The sequence below is a fragment of the Anthonomus grandis genome, chromosome 7, assembly GCF_022605725.1.
Source record: "Anthonomus grandis grandis chromosome 7, icAntGran1.3, whole genome shotgun sequence".
Taxonomy (NCBI): Eukaryota; Metazoa; Arthropoda; class Insecta; order Coleoptera; family Curculionidae; genus Anthonomus; species Anthonomus grandis.
The window spans coordinates 23,457,051-23,478,959 of record NC_065552.1 but is presented as its reverse complement, the minus strand read 5'-3'; the positions used below and the strand labels follow the sequence as shown (position 1 = coordinate 23,478,959).

At 35.5% G+C, this 21,909-nt stretch overlaps 1 protein-coding gene across 3 annotated transcripts in view; it reads left to right on the top strand.

The window, feature by feature from the left end:
- LOC126738492 (uncharacterized) overlaps window positions 1-7,602 on the top strand; it is a 40,865-nt gene extending 33,263 nt beyond the window's left edge. For all 3 annotated transcript variants that reach the window (XM_050443856.1, XM_050443854.1, XM_050443855.1), the window contains exons 15-18: window positions 2,851-3,193; window positions 3,250-3,381; window positions 3,439-3,562; window positions 7,233-7,602. In XM_050443856.1, coding sequence (XP_050299813.1) covers window positions 2,851-3,193; window positions 3,250-3,381; window positions 3,439-3,562; window positions 7,233-7,567 — 934 coding nt within the window. In that variant the 3' untranslated portion in view covers window positions 7,568-7,602. The remainder of the gene's footprint in view (window positions 1-2,850; window positions 3,194-3,249; window positions 3,382-3,438; window positions 3,563-7,232) is intronic.
- The last annotated feature ends 14,307 nt before the right edge of the window (window positions 7,603-21,909 follow it).

Genomic DNA, 21,909 nt, shown 5'->3' with positions numbered 1-21,909 from the left:
TATTAAAAAGTTGAAAAGCAAGTTAAAATCACGTTTATTACCTAAGGCATGATGTTTTTTTAACCTATATATTGATAGCTTTGAGACCTTCATCATATATCATGTATCATCACTTTAGACCTGTGCTCTAACTACTATAACACCATTATCTTATTTTTAAATATTTTATAATACCTTTTGTTTTGTTCGATTATTGTTTAATTTACTTCCTTTAATTTCTGTTATTGGCAGCATCGTTACTTATTTTTTAATTTTTTATTACTTACTTATTTTTTAATTGTACACATTTGAATGTGCTCTTTTTTATGGCCTTTGTGTCGAGGAGCACATTTAGCCACCATGTTTTATTTATTTATTTACTTATTTACGATAAACCATTTATAATAAATAGTTTATATTAGTAATATAAAGCAAGACCAAGAGCAGATAAAACATGTCATCACACCATAAGTCTACATAATTACATAACCAAAAAATTGTAATAGTACAAAGCATTTAAACAAGTTGTAAGTAGGTGAGTATCGCAAAATGTTCTTTAAATCTTTTCTGAAATGTGAGTTTTCTGAATTATTGATACCATAGTTAGTTCGATGAAATGGAACAAAAAAACTTTCTCTTCGTCTATTTCCAAGGGTATCTTCAATTTAACTAGAGACAACAATGTCAATGAGAGGTCTCGTTGCTTTCAAAAAATGTAAATTCAGCCTTGATCTAATCCACTCATATTCATGTTCCGCTTTCCGATAACCAGACCTTAAAGCCACAACCCTTAAAAATGAATTCTGCACTCTTTTTATTTGATGGACATAACAGTGATATGAAGGAGACCATACAACCGAACAGTATTCCAAAATGGGACGTACAAGAGAACAGTATATAACCTCTTAAATGTAAATATTGAAAAATCGGTCGAAGATCTTTGAAGAAATCTCAATACCTTCATTGCCTTTGAAGTAATTTGGTTTATGTGACTGGAAAAAGCAATCTTAGAATTTATCAAGCGCCAAGATCAGAGGTCTCCTTTTTAACATTGAGTGAAGTATCATTCACAGAGTACACAAAGTTGATTGGATTTCTTTGTCTTGAAAATGTGATTTTATGACACACTATTTTCCACACACCATTCAAAAAATTACATTAAGGAACGCCAATAGCATCATTGACCTAACCTCCCGGAAAAGCTTCACATCATCAGCAAACCATAAAGAACTGTTTTCAATTTTCTGAAATCCATCAGGAAAATGCAAAAAACGTACAGGACCGCAATGGAAACCCTAAGGCACCCCAGAAGCAACCTCTGTCTCCCAGAAAAGAAACCCTTCCATTTTCATCACCTCGCTGTTATATAACCATAGATCCAGGAAATAAAAGGATCCATGATTGACCCGATACAATGCTTTAGCAAAATCCGCATAGAGCGAATCAACCTGAGAGCCTCGTTCCAAACTGTAAAACATGAAATTAACAAAGGCGAACTGCTCTGGTTTAATAAGATTTTAAAAATACCAAGAAAGTGAGTAATCTGTTGTGTGTAAACTGCTCGGTAGTGAGTAGCCTCCCCCCTGGAACCAGACTTAAATGTTCTTTTCTTCCAAAAGGTTGAAAAACAACTTGTGTCCAGAGATTTGTCGAATATCTGAGAGATGGGTGGGGTTAATACACAGATACACTGCTTTAGAAAAAATGAAGGGATCCGATCTGGTCCAGCCCTGATCTTACTCTTGCATCCCTCAACGACTCGAAAATCTCCCCCAATGTCAAGTGAATTTTGCTCAAACCTACTGAAGTTTCAAAATTGAAAATTGGGAACTTATCCTCCATATTATCACGGAAGAGAAATGCTCAGCAAATAAATTAGCTACATTTTTTGGGCTGTCACCAGCTCTATCTGCATAAGATATTCTCTGTGGAAATCACTACCCTTCTTACGAAGAGCAATAAAGAGGGATGTCCTACAAGTTATTTTTAATTTTATTTATATGCCGTGTTTGACAGGTTTTATGCACTCTCACATTGTTTTCTTAGGTTTTAAAAATGAATATATTCATCTTTATTATTATTTTTTTAAATCTTTTATGATCTAGCTTTTTGTTAATAATTAATTTAATTGGAGTTCAGAACTAAACCACACTGGAAGCTTAGATGTGCAACACCTCTTTAATGGAATAAATGTATTAATCATATCAAGGATCTTATAAAACTGATCAACCTTCTCTTCAACAGATCTTTCCAGAAATACGTCATATTAATTGACAGAGACTAAATAATTATTAATTGAAATATAATCCCCATTTCTAAAATCGTAAAAGTATTTTTCATATTCCAGAGACTTTAGTGACTCATCTCATAAAAGTTCAAAGCTGAATGACTTAATGTGTTGGTTTTTCTGTATGAGATTTAAATGAATTTGTAATTTTTTACTTTTTAGGATGCTTGTACACAAGATTTCAATACTAATTCTTTAATGATAATTTTTGTGTTTCTTAAAAAATAATTTTTAATTGTATTTTGGTATTTATAAGATCTAATTATCAGATTGGTAAATGATGTAGGCGTCAATAAATTGTTTTTTGTTATTAGTATGCTGTTTCTTTGGCGTTTTGTTTTTAAAAATTTCTATTTTAAATAATTTATGTGTCGAAGGTACCTTAACCTATCACTGGAGGTTGTATTTTTTCGACATCTTTGGGCGTGGAACCGTTACTCAATAAATTTGAATTTTTAACTACAACAGACTCTCTCTTTGGGCTTTAATAGTATATTAAAGTACCCATTAAAAGCACTGAAAATAATACTTGAATACAACTTATTATTTCTATTATTATTATAATAACATATCAATTATTTTAGGACAAATGCTATGGACTCTGAGATTATTTCCACTTCCAATGTCGACGAAATCGAAAAAGACAGAGATCAAGAAAAGTTACAATACAACAGGATTTATAAGACGTACTTTAACGAAACGCAAAAGAAGCCAAAAGACGAGTATTTATTCTCGAACATACGTTACGAGTACCTAGATAAAATGCCCCCGTTTCAAATCGATATAACCTCAAAACTATATGAGATCTGTATAGAAGGGTTTGTAGCGAAACCTCCCCCTCTAGAAAATCCCGAGGCTGATATCGTACTGAAGAAGTTACAGGCTTTATTATGTAGTAAAGTGGTGCCGAAGCAAGTCATTTTAGAGGTGAGTAGAACTCATTTTTAGTTTCTCAACTGAAAAATTGTTAACCTTAATTCAAGGTTAACGGCTTTTTGGCTGTTAATGAAAACTTAAGGGGAGCAGACAGCCTGAGAACGATCACTATAGGTATTAATGATGCTGTGATTCTTCTGCTGGACGTTTGTCCACAGTGTTTGCTTCAATTCGCTAAAGTAAGTGTCTTATTTTGGTATGTTATCGATGGTGATTACGTTTATTTGGCATTTTAGGATCGTTTCACCAAACCAGAAGAATGGAAGTTTCTTGTGGCGACTTTGCAGCGGCGGATATTGAAGCTGGCACAAAAAGAAGCCCTGAAGAGGATATGTTTTTTCCATAAGAAGATCCTTAAAGGTAATTTCATTATCAGTGTAAAAACTATAGGAATTATTTTAATTTCAGTCGGCAATTTACTTAACGAAAATTATAAGGAATCATTTTAAATTTTATATTAATTTGGACTATCATCTAGATTAGAAATGCTAAAGATGCAGCTCCTTGGTTATGGAATTTTTTATAACTTTTTTTTTAACTCCACCTTCTGCGTTTATGGTTTCCCTAAATTTTATGCTCCATCAGTTTCTTGGTGTATTTTTCGATTATTTCAATAAGTCTTGAATAAGTCTGCTAACATTCTCTTGACCTGACACCATAAACTTTCAATGGAATTTAAATCGGTTGAACAGACAGGCCAATTTAAAGTTACCACAGAAAGACTAGGTTGTCCCACCCGGACTCCGTAGGGTGCCCACCACGGTTCATCAGATCACCAGAGTTCTCCGTGATAGCCATACAGGCATTTGACATGATGCAAAGTGTGTTTAAGGGAATCAGGAAAGGAAAGTTTAGATTTTTATGCCTTCACAGCCATCGTTAGTGATTGAATCTCTCAAGCTCACCCGCATGTATATCCCGAGGAAGACAAGAGCTGCGAACCAATAATACCCCTTAGAGTCGCGCCTATTGGTAGAAGCAGTCAGGAGGAACATATGCGAAGTATACGGTTGTCTTAGCGTTTTGTCTTTAACAGTGGATTGAATTTTAACTGAGGCTTACGCATAATGCACATCAAGATATACAGGATGTCTCGCGAGTTAAGGGACAAAATTTCATTATGTGTTCTTTAGAAAATTCGAGACAAAACATGCGGACCCACGTTCAGGTCCGCAAATGCTTCTTTATCAAATACGATTTTTTTAAATTTAATAGTTTTATTGTACCGAAAACTACAATAATGCCGAAAAATTATTTTATTTAACGAAGAAAATTAACACTGCTGTGAAAATAACTGTTTACAGTAATTGTTCAGTGTCCACATTCACATTGTAAGCATAGTCTAGCCCTTTTAATGATGTCGCTGATAGCTTTCTCAATAACTCTGTGGTTATTACTTAGGCCATTAGGGATATTATTAATTTTACGAAGCAGTTCAGCACTGGTATGTGGTTTCTCTCCATACATTAAATTCTTGATATGTCCCCACAAGTAATAGTCCAAAGAACTTAAATCCGGTGAGCGGGGAGGCCAGAAAACTGCGACCTGCGTCCAATCCAACGTCCGGAAAAAGTGTTATTGAAATATTCAGTCACATTTCTACTACTGTGGGGCGGAGCACCGTCATGGTGTAACCACATTTGTTGTTTTCTTTAAGTCAGAATATCCTCTAACAACATAGGCAGGTATTCTCGTAAGAATTGAAGGTAAATTGCACATGTAAAACGACCATCAAAAACATAAGAGCCGCCTAACTAATCTCCTAAAAAACCACACCAAACATTAACCGAAAAACGGTGTTGGAAATTCCGTTCGATTGCTGCATGGGGATTTTCAAGGTGCCAAGAATGGGAGTTCCTTAAATTATTGACACCGTCTCGGGTGAATGTAGCATCGGTGAACGAAATATTATTAACCAAATTACCACGTTCAATAATCCAATCGCAGAACTGCATGCGAGGGCTCATATCAGTGAGTGCAGAGCTTGGACTCTATCTAATTGTTTTCCATACATTATTTAACCAGCGTGACGTGATATTCTGCAAACACTAGTTGTTGGTGACCGTTTAACACTATCTATTATTAGATCTTGGGCAGCTGCTGATGCACGTATGAGAGAAGGTTTTGGAAATGACCCCATTGCTCTCAGTTGATTAAAAACTCTCCCAACTACTCGTCGACCAGTATTCTTCGATTTGGATACCTGCGTATTCAGCCCCTGCTGCTCTACCACTTTCGTTCCAACATCCGAATACTAGCAGCATGTCTACGTATTATTCATTTGTAAAAACAAACGTGACACTAATTTGTGCAATTTTCTGTCAAACTGACGCAACTACTGTACCAGAATAATAAATGAAAGAAGTATCCATGGTAACAAATAAAAAAAAACATTATCCATGGCTCCGTCTACTTGGTGTTGATAAAACGACATACTAGAGATAATCATTATTATTGTATTGTAGTTTTCGGCACAATATTATTATTAAATTTAAAAAAACGCATATCTTGGTAAAGAAGCATTTTCGGACTCATGTTCAGAGGATATGTTTGACTCGAATTTATGTAAAGAACACGTAGGGAAATTGTGTCCTTTGCCTCGCGGGACACTATAAATGGGCGGCTGTAAATAGTTCGAAGGCACAGTGTCGTATTAAGGAATCAAGAGAGAGAATAAACTAAATAAAACTTATCTACTATCCGTGGCTCCGCTGCCAAATACTTTTCTACGTTACAGCAAAGAGTTCCACAAGATTCAACACACCGGTTTACCTGTGCGACTTACCCATTACACAGTAAATCAGATGGCCGACGATACAGCCATCGGCTGCACAGAAAAACTGGTCGTGTCCACGCACAGATCATGTTTTCCAAGAGACGCAAAAGTTCTTCACGCAAGACACAGAAGTGGAAAGATGTAACTCTTCCTTGAACTACACACTTCAAGTATCTGGTCGTTTTCCTTAACCAACACATCACCTGGGCACAACATTCCGAACTACAAGCAGCGAGGGCAAGCGCGTAATTTCGTTAACTGTACGCGCAGTTATACTTGAAACAATCACTAACGAGTAGGCTTAGAAAGCATGAGATATACGTGAGGATATTTCATAACTTATGCCTGTGCTTTCTGGACGCAGTTAAAAAAACGGGCTCTGGCATTATCACAGGAGCAGCATTCTGTACGGGGGCTTGGACACAGAACTAGTACAAGACCACATAACAAAATTTAAGAGAGCCTTTTGCAGGCCACCAACTAATAGCACACTCTACATGTTAAGAGCCCACCCAGGGACAAGACACTAACTTTCGAAAAACCTGTTAGACGTGCCGAGGGCTCACTTACTCTAGCGGATATGGAAAGCCGCAAGAAAACTTGATCAGCTTTAGCAATACATGATATAATGCTCAAATACCCGGGGGAAAAGAGAGCAACACTATTTTTAGGTCAAAGCTATGTTAAGAAGATGAAGAAGAAGAAATTATAGAGCCAGTCTACTGGTTTGAGATAAAATCGTCCCCAAATGCTTCTCTTAGTAGTTTCTTTAATAGTATACAGTGATCTAGTTTGTCAAATGCCTTTGACGAGCCCGTGTATATTGTACAGTGTACGTGCAAGTGAATTAATCCCATTGTGATCAAGTTTGTTGATGCGCTCCTTTATAACAACTCGAGTTAGAAGAATTTGGCCGATCTTACAGTCAAGTTATCCACAAGTCAGTTTGTTTTTGAAAAACTAGGGCGTCAAATACATTCTAAATGGTATTTTTTGGCTTAAATGATTTCTGGATAACTTCGTCCACAATTTGTTAAACGAAATCTGCAAAATGAGCGCCGTAAGTAAACAGCTGTCATTCCTCTCTCGCCTCTCGGCCTCTCCGTTCAATTTGGGTCGAACTATATTTAGTAAAGGAGAAAGTAGCAGAAACTCTATCGTTCTCTAACTTGATTTGTTTTTATTATTTCAGTTAATAAATTCAAGACCTGAGTTGGCCAGACAGATAATTTCAGATTTTTGATCACGTTACAGATGTGCTAACTCACGCCTCCTCGACATTCTCCTTGGACCAACTAAAGCTGATCTTTCCGCAACGGTTCAGCCAATCAGAATCGACCGACTTCGAAAGCTGCCAGGACCTGTTACTTAACTGCAGCAACGGCGACAGTTACGACAAAAGATGTCAAATCGACGGGCTATTTACTGAGGAAGATATAGAGATAAGTAACGACGATTCCGAGATATTAAACGAAATCCAAGATTACGACCAGTACATTAATATGTGTAAAAATAATCAGAGGGCCAACGAGATTAATAAAATGTTGACCGACAAAGCACAACAACTATTAAATACGTTGAATTTGTAGTTGACTTACTAGAAAATATTAAGGTTTATTTAGAAGCGTCGAGTTTTTAATACATGAAACGGGATATTTTTCAGTATTGATATGAAGAAGCTTTCAAATTATAATCCTTTTAAGTGTGATAACTTCTATACATATTCAAGGAGATTTAATATTCTGAGATATTTAAGCAATGCCTCTTATATAAGAACAGTCTGCACGCGAAATATATGATGCCACGCTATGCGGATATTCCAAATTTAACCGACATTTTAATTGTATTTATAATACATAAAAAAAATACAATTAAACCTATTACCATATATCTGATTATAAAAAATATGGCTAAAATAAAAAATAATAGAAAGATAATAATAATAATTTGTCGTGTCTACATTGCCATATCTTTAATATCTAATAAAAATTATGCCATGTTTGAATGTAGTTCAAATTTCTATTAATACTCTTTAATAATATACGGGGTTGTTTATAATCAACATAAAGTGATAGCTTTATTATTTTTGCAGATAAAAATTTGAAAAATGTATCAACAAAAAATCTTATACAGAACTTTCCATTTTTTAAAAGTGAAAGACAAATTTTAAGGTAATATGTTAAAATGTGAAATAGGTTAAAAACAAATGTAAATTCAAAATAGGAAATTAAACTGACATAGATGATTGTATACAAAATATTTAATTACTAAGAATGACTAAGACTAATGACTAAGAATTACTAAGAATGAAATGTTTGTTCCTTATGTGCTTTAAAAATTAGGAAAAATGTTTATAAATTACTATCAATCATTTTGATCATATGGTAAAGCTTAAATATGACTTCATATTTACTTCTTTATAATTATCTACTTGTATACCCACTTAATTAACGCTTATTTTATTCTTACTTACTACGTTTAAGGCGTTTTACTGGTAGAGTCGTTACATTTCTTAACATAGTAACCTTTTTTTAACATACTTGTCATAATTTAGCATACTGCCAAACAACATTTTTTATATTGGCTTGCTTTTCCAGATTAATACAAGTATTTGGAACACATGTAGAAATACTCTAATACTCTCTGGGATATAATAATCCCAGAATAAAGGTATTACAGGTAATTAGATTAGTATGGCATAGTCTTCATTAGCCTCATTTTCACTCTCTTCACTTAAAAATACTTTGCAATGTCTGTAGTTATATTTTTTATTAAAGAATGGGCGCCATAGCCCAAAATGTATATTAAAGGGCCATATATTATCGGCCGGCGAGCAAAGTTCTGGTAGATACTGATTTTCGTTTTTTGGGACTGCGGGAGTTGAGGAGAGGTTTGAGAAGATGAAGTTAATTCTTGGCATTATCGGCTTGGACTATGGTGTTAGATGCTCAGCTGAGATGTCGGTCGAAGGGTATTCATAGGTTTTTAGCTTAGTTGGACCAGGGGAGGTTTAAAGTCTTCCAACGGTGTTGAGGCAGTGGGTCTTCCTCGTTTAGGATAGAGGATGGCTTTGGTTTTCCCTGGATTTACCTGAAGTTGGTCTATTGAATCCTGGCGTTGGGTGAGGTAGGTTTGAATTCTATATCTAATCTACTTTTTGCTGGATGCGGTAGCGTCGTCGACGAATTGTAGGATTGTGTTGTGGTGGGTGGGTAAATCGTTAATAGATATTAAATAGTGACGTGGATAAGGAAGAACCTTGGAGAGCTCTTGCCAGGAGAGACCTTGGTGTGGATGGGTAGCCATCTGCTGATACGTGAAATCTTCTGTTGGCGAGGAAAGACGAGACCAACCAGCAGAGAAAGTGGAGGGAAATGAGCTTGGAGATCAGTCCTTTTGCACCAGTTTTTAGACCTCGGTTAGCTCCTTGCTGGAATAATAGGCGATACAGGTTTGGTGGGTTATAGGGTGGCTCTTCCTGAAGCCGAACTGACCGTTAGTGATGACGTTGATTATTTGGGTTGATTACAGGGTTGTGCGACGATCTTGCCTTGAGAGGAGACTTGACTCGAGCTTTACCCGCGGCGGCTTTTGTATCCACCGATTTTTCATCTGCATGCATTGTATGTTAGACATATTTCAGCTGGGACTAGCCATAACCCATATCCAAAAGCCTCGCGAGGCTTCCTGCTGTAGAGAATATTTTTTGCAGGATGGAAGCCGTATCTCCTCTTAAGGCATTCTCCCTGGGTAACCAACCTTTTTCTTTTGCAACCGCTTTAAACTGACACTGAAAAATATTTCACGAATAGTACCATTAAGGCCGTTGTGGTACTGCAGCCCAACAGATTTCGTATTGGCACAAACTTTGTTCTTGTTGTCCAGTGCTGAAGGTCTACAGGGAGCTCATCGAAAGTATTGATATCTAATGTGGCATTTCTGTTTTGAATTTCCTGGATCCTGTACTCCATGAATGAAAGTTTCTTATTTTAATTCTTTCTTGTTTTGTTAAGATCTTTTCTTTCAACCTGCCATAATTTTCTGTTAGCAATGAAAGATGTTTTTTGCTATTTAGAGCAATTATTGTTCATTGCAGTCCAAGCTGTTCGGCCTTTAGGTTATTTTTAGTGCCAATTGAAAATGGACGTTTTCGTTACAAAAAGGTTTTTTTCATTCAGTCTTAGAGTCATAACCCATAACAAGCTGCTGTGGCCTAGGTGTATCCAATACATTTGGAAACATATAATGGGTCTACCAATAGAAGTAATAGAAGTTTAGTGGGCCATGAACGCAAAATGGTGTGTCAAAACGCGGATCAAGCGTCAGTTGTGTTAAGTATACTTTGACATTTCATCATGAATCGTTTAAGTCAAGAGCAACGTATAGCTATCGTGAAAAGGTATTACGAGGCTGTTATCGTGCTCTTAGAGAAGATTTTGGCCATCGTGGACGGCCTTCTGAGCTTGCAATTAGGCGCACAATCAATAAGTTTGAACGGGAGTACACTCTTCTGGATAATAAGCCACCAACGCGACAAAAAAGTGCAAGGACCGCTGAAAATATCGCCGCTGCAAGAGAAAGTGTTGACGTGAATAACAATGTGTCTGTTTTGCGCCGTGCTCAGCAATTAGGCATTTCACCAATGGCTCTGTGGCGCATTTTGAAGAAAGACTTAGGCCTACATCCATATAAGATGGTTCTAACTCAAGAATTGAAGCCTGCTGACCATGTTTTGCGAAGAACGTTTACCGACTGGGCCCTGTTGCAGTCGGAACAAAATGCCGATTTTGGGAAACAAATCATCTTTTCAGATGAAGCCCATTTTTGTCTTAGTGGCGTTGTCAATACGCAAAATTGCCGCTTCTGGTGTCAGAATAATCCCCAGAAATTAGTACAGGTGCCATTACACCCGGTAAAAGTGACTGTGTGGTGTGGTTTGCATGTCGGTGGAATTATCGGTTCATACTTTTTTGAGGATGCAGGGGGGCGTACTGTGACAGTCAATGGAGAGCGCTACCGCGACATGATAACAAACTTTCTTTGGCCTGTAATTGATGGTGGAGACTTCGAACAGAATTGGTTTCAATAGGACGGAGCAACATCACACACCGCTCGAGCCACAATTAATTTATTAAGAGAGCGTTTTGAAGATCGAATAATTTCGCGACATGGCAATATCAACTGGCCACCAAGGTCCTGTGATCTTACTCCCCTGGTCTTTTTTCTTTGGGGATATGTGAAGTCGAAGGTGTATTCTAACAATCCTCAAACCATCAATGGATTGAAAGTTAACATAACTAAAAAGTTATTGAAAATTGGGTTCATCGTCTAAACGTCTGCCGCCGTAGCCGAGGTGGACATCTTAATGATATTTTGTTTAAAACTACAACATGAAACATCAATCATAGAAATTAACCAATTCGTTTTTATTTTTTAGCAATTTAAACGTATATCATTCTTATTGGTAGACCCTATATTATGCCAGTGTAATGTTCTATAGTAGTCGGTCAATAAAATAACCGTTTTCTTCGCTTAGCACACTATTTTATATTTGACAGAGGATGAAGATGAAAACACCGAATCGACAGAATGGCGCACGTGCGTAGTTCTGCGCCATATATTTATTTCCGTTTAAATCACTGGCTCCTCCATTATTACAACAAGTAAAATACTAAAGTTATTTACAAAAGCTCTATTTCCTTATAATATTCGACAACCGTAAAAGTCCATGAAAATGGACCCTATTAAAAGGATTATAGTTTAAGCGATCATCTTTCAATATCAATTTAATATAAACGTTGAAACCATACAAATGACTTGATTGCAAGCAAAAAAACACGAGTCATATCCAAAAACATAACTAGAAAACTCTTATGGTGCGAACTTAATATAATCAAAATATAGGCACTTTAGAATATGAATGGCGTAGTCGTATTTAAGAAAAAGTCAAGGATCTTTTAAATTAAATCTACGCCATTGATAATGTTTTTAACATTATAGTAGCTCTAGTCAAATATAACATTTAGAAAATTTTACCTTCTTCTAGGAACACAGACACACTTTTGTCAATAATTGTGATATCATTTTATAACGCTTTTTTTATACTTTTAAATAATTTTTTATTCTTTCGGTCCCTTTCTGTCGCTTTTTTGTACTTTTGCATTTTTATACCCTCTCTTTATATTTCTAATCAGTAGTTAAATATTGAAAACAACTTTTGCCAAAGAGAAAATAACACTTATTACAATGGTGTATGATTAATTATACTTTTAAGTATAATCTAAAACATATATTAATCAGTTTTAAATATTTGGGTACTAAGGATTAGTTTATTTAAGCTAATAAATTACACGCTTACTAAATATATTTTGTTGTAGTAAGACCAAAGATTTATTAAAAAAATGTTATTAAGTTATAAATGAGTTTTATTTATTGCGTAATTCACCTTTAGGCCCGTGGCATATGATGTACCATGAAATGCATCGAAAGCGATGGTTCTTCCAGCTCTGAACCAGAATCGACTACAATTTTGTTCACACTAAATGTTTCTCAAAATATTAGAAAAAAAAAATGACAAATCAGATCCTTCATTTTTTTTAGTTCTCGCGTCGGTCTTTCGTTTGAAATAAAATATTTTAAATATTATAGTAAACAGCGGACGGTGTTTTTAAAATATTGGTGTTAGCTGGATGTTACAATATATGTTTATGTTAATAAAACGAGTATTAAACGTGTTTATATTAATATCATGTACAAGGTGTCGGAAGTTTGAAATTAAGAATTAATGTAACAACAAGAATAAATAAATAATATATTTTTAATTTATTCAACCAATTTATTTTACATTTTGCTTATTACATTTAGAAAATGTTCGTGACATTTGCAAAATGTTTAGACCAGGTAAGTTTAATAAATATAGATTAAATTTGTGGGAACTTCTTTGTCATTATAGTCGAGTAGATTTCGAGCGGGTTTTTAAGTCTTCATAATTATAATTAATAAATGTATTTGTATTGATTAGTATTATTCAGAATAAATTTTATGGATATTATAAAGATTACTGGAAAGATTAGTTTTACATATTTCTGTACAAAATATATCTTGCACAGGAATTAAATCTAACAGGCTGACTACTATCAGCGATAATTTGATTATGCCATTTATTTCTTGCAAGAAGCAGAGAAAAATTTAAATAATATGAATTTACTATAAATTGTAAAAAACAAAAATTTAATGGCGGATTCTTTAAGCTAAATATTTTAAAAATTTAATAATAACAGAGGTAACCAGTATTAAAAGCGTCCTTTTTGAGATACAGCGTATTAAAATTATCAATACATTTTTAATTTTTTTTTAAATTATTTGTGCCTGAATTAATATAATTTTATAAAAATATTGTCATGTCCTCTAATTACTAAGTCCGAATGTCCATGCGACAGACAGTCGCAAATTCCATTTTCGATGACAGGGTCAGGTAGAAGAAGGTGTATCGTCATCTTCGCCAACTTTGATAATAAGTGATTTTACTTGAATTTCAACTGTTCAAAGCCCAAATGCGTTCTTCTTCTTTATTGTTATCAACCGCATTTTTCCAATTTTGTGGACTAACATTTTGCACTGCTTGATCAAAAAGTGGCTGAAGATCTGCGAATTTAAACGTGGTATTTTTCCGAGCCACTTCACCCTTAATCTGAGCCCATATTAATTCTATTGGATTGAATTCGCAATGATATGGTGGCAATCTCAAGACTGTTCGGCCGGTAGCTTTAGCCATTTCATCCACTACAAATTTGTCTGCATCTCGGTTTTCCTTTACTAATTTCAAAAGTTCTGTGTTTACCATATCTTATTGTTCGTAATGAATTTGTTTGCTCATTAACCAGTTTTGAATATCAGCCTTCTTTGTAGCAGATGTGGGGGATTTGTCAAGTTTTCTAGTATGATAGGATGCGTTATACAACACAATAAGACAGCCATCTTCTAAATGAGGTAAAATGTTCGGGCGCGTCGACTATACAGGGTGTTTCAGAACTATGGGATCAAACTTCTAGGGGTTGTTTAGTGCAACAGTAGAATCCATTTGAGTATAGGAACCCATGTCCGGAAATGTGTCACTACGCCACTACGGCCCTAAGACTCGTTTAAATTTAGAAAAAATATTAATTACCTAAATAGGATCTGATGCATTTATTTTTACCTTTTGTACATGATACCATAACAATAATTCTTCAAAATATCTTCCTCCAACCTCAATACACCGATTTAAACGCCGCACATGATTTCGGCGGACTACACTAAAAATTTTATCCTCCTTTTGAATGATTTCAAATGCTGCTGTTATTCGTCCAATTAAGTCTAGCTCTGATTCTACTGGAGTTTCGTAGACTAAAGACTTTACATGTCCCCACAAGAAAAAATCGAGCGCCGTTAAATCGGGTGACCTAGGAGGCCAAGAAACTGCTCCACCTCTGGCAATCCAACGGTGCCCAAACCGCTGAGCCAAATACTTGCGTACTTGTACAGCAAAGTGAGCCGGCGCTCCATCATGCTGAAACCACATTTGCTGTCCAACGTTTAGTGGAACATTTTCAAGGAGTTCTGGGAGAACATCCTCCAAGAAACGCAGATAAATAGGTCCTGTTAACTGTTCCGGTAGAAGGTATGGCCCAATTAAATAATCATCAACAATGCCTGCCCATACGTTGACAGACCAACGTTTCTGATGTTTTGTTGGAAAAATTGCATAAGGATTTTCTTCGTCCCAAACATGGCTATTCCTACTATTAAAAATACCGTCTCTTGTGAAAGAGGCTTCATCGGTCCACAAAACATATCGTAAAAAATTTGGTTGTGCAATGATGTGATCCAGAAGCCATCGACAAAATTGAACTTTAGGATGATAATCGGCTGCAGTCAGGAACTTTCTGGAAGTGGTAAGGATGGAGTTGTTGCTCGTGTAGTACCCGCCAGACAAAAGCGTTATTATTGTAAATAATATTGATTGGTATGTAAATAAAATTGATTGGTAAAGTTTTCTATTAGCAATAAATGTTTAAAAATTGTAAGCCTTTTGGCCTACTCTCAGCTCCTATGCTGACTTTTTTGTTATTGTTAGACTTTCTATTCCATAAGTGATTACCGGTAACACGCATTGTTCATATAGTTTTTTTTTCAGATACATTTCACTTTTAATTTTCCAAAAGCTGCCTTCTACGTTGTAATTGTTCGTTTAATAATAATTAATTAAATCGTTTGATCGTTCTTTCTAATTTGTCTTTCGTGCCCGAGATTTTTGTACATATACCTTTCATTTATTTCGGAGTCGCCTATTCTGAGAGTCTGCTCTAGATTATTCTTTATTTAGGCTTTACTTGCATTTAATCGAATACTGACTTTGGATGAGGCCTATATACTGTTTTGCGTCTCTGATATTATCTGTGACGAGAACAAATTTATCTGCATATTGATGATCTATTCTCCTAAAGCAATGATTTTATTGCGTGTTCGAGAACAGCTGTAAAAAATTTAGGCGAGATGGTGTCTCCTTGCCGAAATCTTCTGCCCTCTTTAATTTTGTCTGTTGATTTGTGAAGTGTTACAGTTGTGATAGCATTACTATCTATGTATGCCATAAGCTTTGTATATCTTACCTATTCTACACTGCTCCAATTATTGATGTTAGATAAATACCAAGGCTAAGGGTCTATGGTATTCCTCCGACTTTTCTATCATGACTTTAATTAGTAATTAGTAACATTTCCTAAAGCCGACCTGTCCTCTTGGCTGATAAAAATGTAATTTAGCTTTCAGGTGTATAGCAATGATTTTGGTAAATAGCTTAAATGAAAGGAGGCTTATCAATTGATAGTTCTCAAGCTCGGTGATATCGCCGTTTTTATGGTGAAGTATCATTAAGGCGTTGTTTCACAGAGACGGAATTATAATAGTAATAATAATAATAATAATAATAATAATAATCATTTACTTTTTGAACGCTCAGAGAAGCAATTTTATCGAAAGCTCAATGACACTGCTCCAACAAACGCACTGCCATTAGTAATTACCCCACTAATGGAAACTAAATTAAACAATCAATTATCAACACCTAGTGAATGCTACCTCGACACTGAATGGCCGGATGAAGAACGAGCAAAGTGCCAAACATATAATCGTGGCATTTTTACTATGTTCAGTTGACGAAGTGACTAATGCAATAAAAAAACTACATAACTGGAAAGCACCACGACCAGATCACGTCCAAAATTACTGGATTAAGAAACAACTGACCGACCTTCAAAACGACGTTTTTATGAATTTTGAATGATTTGCTCAATTTTTTAACAGAAGGTACCACTTGCCTATTGTCCAAGGACTGCCAAAACACTTAAGAGCCGGCTAAATATCGACCAATAATATGTTTACCCACACTCTATAAACTAATTACTACATCTTGCATCAAGGCGCGTTTCCACCGGAATCGGCAAAGCCGATCGGGGCCGATCTGCAAAGCCTACCACCCTCTTTACTGTTTCCACCAAATTGACATTATTTAGTCATTCGACATCAAAATGTTCGATGACGACGACGCGATTCTTGCCTCTGCAGCATTCATAATTATTGCAGCTCAAAAAAAGCGACGACCAAGATTTTAGGTTAGACCACAGAACACAAATATAGTTAGACCAAGTCTTGAAAGCAGAAAAAAATACAGTGCAAGTGATTTAATAAAGGACTTAATACTTGACGATACAAACGTGTTAAATTTAGAATACAGAAGTAACGGTGGTTTCAAAAACCTTTTCCGAATATCTAGCATTGCCTTTGAACACCTACTTCAAATGATAGGACCTATGATTAGTAAGCAGAACACAAATTATCGAAAAGCCATCTCTGCTTAAGATCGTCTAGCTATAACTTTAAGTGTTTTTAGCGACTGGTGATTCTTATCACTCACTCATGTATCTTTTTAAAACATCAACCGCAGTTATTTCAAGAACCATTCCAGAAGTATGTACAGCACTTATTGAAGTGCTTTAGGAATACGTAAAGGTAAGTTTTTTGTTTCCGTAATTAAAGTATTACCTAATCTAGAGGTAGACCGCTGCGCAAAACCTGTGTATAAAAGTATATTCGGACATTCCTTGGATATCCTGGAAATTTATAAGTTTGTGCACCAGACTTCCCCAGCGGTTTACCCCTCGGTATTATTCCTTTCAATAGATGTGATTTTTATCATATATTATCTTGTACAGTTATAATTATTAACTGCAGAAAAATGATTTTTTAGATTAAATAGATTTCCTAAAATGTGCTGAGAAAAAAGTTATAATTTGATGAAATGGAACAAGTGCTTCATTTATAATATTCATCATTTTTTACAAAATATTAATAATAACAGTTTTAATAGCTTAAACTATAAGTCAAGCAGTAGGGAATCATTGGTTAATTCGTTCTCTGTTGTTGAGAATGACGAGAGAGGAATGGCGACATACTGCGGTGAAGCAGAAGATACTGAATATGAAGAATATGATGTCTGGCCCAAGAATATGAGGTGTTAATTGGCCGTGCTGATATATGTGAGCTCTGAAAAGGTACAGATGGTTCAGAAGAGAAAAAGTGATTTTGGGGCCACTGGGTCGTGGATATATTCAAATTTGGAACAGATAGCGTAGGTGAAAAGGAGGATGTTGTCGCGTTGTATTTTCCTAGTCTGGCCTCGAAAAGAGTAGTGTTTATAATTTGTTGTACTATGATCTTGGAATGTTCTGTTGGTAGTTTGCGTAGTTGAGCGGCCACTTGTTCCCCAAACAAAGTATATTCGTCCCTTACTTTCCTGGATTCATGTATTTTTTTCAGGACCGAATAGGCTCCTGAAACTGCATCCTGAGTTTTGCGTTTTTTTGAGACATGTTTTGTTTGGGAGTCAGAAATTTTTGTTTTCCGCTAGTGCTGGGTGTTATTATATCCTTCTCTGCAAATGTCGCCGTGTTTGTATTTGTCAGATCTCTCTTCATTATGATTGATGTCCTTATTGTCAACCTCACTCTCTTCTTGTGATTCCTGTAACAACATTTTTAAACATTAGACTCTTTAATATGTTTATACTAATTCTACTTTTTTTCAGATGCCTCGGAACGAGTTGGAATGGAAAAGAATCGCCCAGGACTATTACAAGAGATAGAATTTTCCAAATTGCGTAGGTGCAATGGACGGGAAACACATAGCCATCCAAGCTCCAATAAATAGTGGCAGCAAATTTTTTAATTATAAACATTACTTTAGCTTAGTGCTTTTTGCTGTGGTCGACGCAAATTATAATTTAATTTACGCCAAGGTGGGATGTCAAGGGCGTATATCTGATGGAGGTGTTTTTAGTGACACTAGAATAAGCAAACTACTTGAAGGTGGAAAATTGAATCTTCCCCCTGACAGTAAGCTTCCTGGAAGTAATCAAACTGCACCTTATGTTTTTGAGGGCGACGATGCATTTCCGCTCACAGTAATCACAAACGAGAATTTTCAATTATCGTCTGAACAGGGCCAGAAAATGTGTTTGGAATCATGTGTAGTATATTCAGATTATTGCGGAAACCTATGTTAAAGTAGTGATGGCAATATTTTATTTACATAATTTTCTCAGGAAAGAATCGTCCAATATATATAATGCCTCCGGATCATTCGACATTGAATCTTTAGACTCGGGAATGATTATCCCAGGAATTTGGAGACGTGATGCGTCAGAACAAAACTCCTTTATTAATTTACATAGCATACCAAGAAGAAGTGCACTACATGCTCAACGCGTGAGAGACAAGCTTAAAGATTTTTTTGTAACACCAGAAGGTGAGGTTCCCTGACAATATCAATTGTGTTAAAGACTAAGGCTACGATATCGGCAGTCCAAAAAAAAAATCCATCATATATATGAAATATTATTAGAAGAACTTCAAATACAAGAAACTATTATTTTGTTGATTTCAAAATTATAATAATAATAAAATAAGTAAGTTAGACATCAGGTTCTGTGAAGTTAAATAAAATCAAAGCTGTTTGTATTTCTACTTACCACCGAATCCTGTGTTGCCTTAGCCTATTTTTGTCTGCTAGAAACATCATGGATTTAAATGCAAACCATTTACTTGTATAAACATCCTCTAATCCATCGCCGGATTTGCATTTTTTTTTAAATGTCTGCTGAAGTGACTTTGCAAATAGCGAATTTTTTTCTCAATTTCGGTCTTATCTGCATTCAACTCCTGAGCAATTTCCATGAAGGTGTCATGTCTCTTATTTTTATCTTTGGAAAATGGGCTTTTGGAATCCCACAGTACATTTCGAGAATGATAGAGTTCGATCAGGCCAAAACTTGTTCGTTACTCCAGTTCATTATTTAAAAATTACCTATTTTCGCACCCCAGTAGATACATCCGTGATTTCCGCCAGAGCACTGGAAAATAATAATTTGACAACGCACCCAAGTCTCTGTGCCGATGGGCTTTGCGTTTCCACTATTTCGATTCGGCTCGGCTTCCTTTGATCCGGACCGACTTTTGGTGGTTCGCCCTTCAGCAAGCCCTTCGCCTTTTTATGACTATCGGCAACACGTTTCCACAGATTCGGCTTTGCGGATCGGCTCTGCCGATCAGCTATGCCGATTCCGGTGGAAACGCGCCATTACAGAACGTATTTACAGACATTGTGACCAAAATAGTATCATAGCGGGTCAACAGATAGGATGTACCAGAGGTGGCATGGGGTGTAAAGAAGAGCTAATTATCGACTCCTTAGTTTGCATACATTGACTATCGAAAAGCCTTTGATGCAGTTCCGCATAAATAACTTATAAACGTAGTTAAATTGTATAAAATATACGACCACATAATTTCGTTTTTAGAATTCACTATGGCATCTTGGCGAATATCAATTAAACTCCAGGTACCTAACGGCAACTGCATTAGAACTAATATGATTCCTATTCGTAGGGGCATATTCCAGGGATATTCCTTATTCCTTCCACTTTAGTTCTGTCTTGCCATGAATTTACTCTGTATCCAGCTCAATTCAACTAGGTATGGATTTAGCCTAAAAAAAATAATAGAGAACTAACAAGAGTAAACCATCTACTTTATATGGCTGATTTAAAAATTCTTGCGGCAACGCGAAATCAACTAGAACAGAAACTTTGACTCTAGAACAGATTCTCTGATGATATAGGAACGATCTTTGAACTAGATAAGTACCGAAATTTGAACATTATTAAGGGTACACTACAACCAGTCTACCAAAGTACTGTTAAGGTTGCATCACAAGGTCGGCTTCTATTTACGTTTCGATCATGTCACGACACATATTTTTCTAGGTCGACACATGCTAAACAGGGCATCTCGGTTTCCTGGGAGACAACAGGTATCGTCCCGGTAACCCATGGACAATGACCGCCTCCGATTTTCCAGAAATACCCCGTCAAGGGGTCAGGTCATAGCCAAAAGGTGGAGTAAGTCTAATTACAATAAATGACAATAATTATAATATTTGACATAAAATATAGCAAAAATTTCACATAAAACTTACTAGACTTATTAATTTTTAAAAAAAATTCTCAAGAGCCCTTTAAATTGTTTAGAAATTGTCACAGTTTTTAATATTTGTAGGCAAATTGTTATATTGAATCAAGCCTCTGTTAAGAATCGAGATGAGCATTTGGACCGTATTACAGTCTGTATTCTGTTGACCAGGATGAGGTCTGCACGATTTGAGGGTGACCATTGAAATCTCGAAAACCGTAAGAGTTACAGGGTCGGTTAAATGGAGGCAAAGTTGCGCAATTTGAAGCTTAAAAATGACTTTTAAAAAATTTTAAAATTCCGGATACTTCCGGAGTTATCTGAAAATTGTCAAAATCTTTTTTACCTTCTACCGACTTTATTTAAAGAGAAATCGGAAAACTAAAAACAGTTTTTCATTACTACTTTTTATATCCTACAACATGACGTAAAAAAAAAATTAATCCGACGTTTCGTTTTTTTTCGATCATCATCAACTTTATTTTTTCTTATGGATTTTCTCATTTTTAAAAAGTATTTTTAATTGCCTTTAAAATGAGGTATCGCACTTGCATGTCCGATTACTCCTTCTAGTACTTCCTATAAGAACTCCATGAGTGCAAGAGAGAAAGATATATCAATGAGATTTCCAAATAAATTGATTTTATATAAACTGAAGCTATAAAATACTCTGTATTTGATATAGTTTTTTTTTAAACCAATTCAATGAAAATGTATCCTTTCCTAACCTAATATTTTGATTTTTTTAATTTATATAGTAGGCCATGACAAAATGACATTAGCCGGTTAAACTTAATGTGGGGCCTTATTTTTCATGTTTCAAAACAATTTTCTGATCCCTCCTAGTGTTATTTCTGGGATATCCTCTGATCCTTGGTTAATTTACATTTGCACAGATGATCACTGTTTCTTATGTGTTGGTGATCACTTGTATATAGTTCACTTATAGATCTATAGTTCACTATAGATCATTTGTATAAGTTCAGTAGAGAAGTTACCTACCGTGACATCTTAGTTTTGTAAGAAAGAAAAGGGCAAGGGTGGACTTCTGTCTTATTCAACATAATGGACCTGGATTATTTTTTAATTTATTTTCAAATTCACATTCATCACTTACCTTCCCCCTGAAAACGTCGTTATTATATCTTTTATAATACACAAGATGTATCTGTGTATCCGTTGCTGTTACTATTCCGAATTCAAAGTAGATAAAAGAGTTTTATAGGCATTTGATTGCGCAAGTTCTTCTCTATGTGGTGCACCCTATATCTTAAACGGCCTACAATATCCCCATATACATCATTTTAAACTGACGGTGTTTAGTTCTCTATTTAGTATTCTTCTTGTGGCATAATTAAACTCTTAAC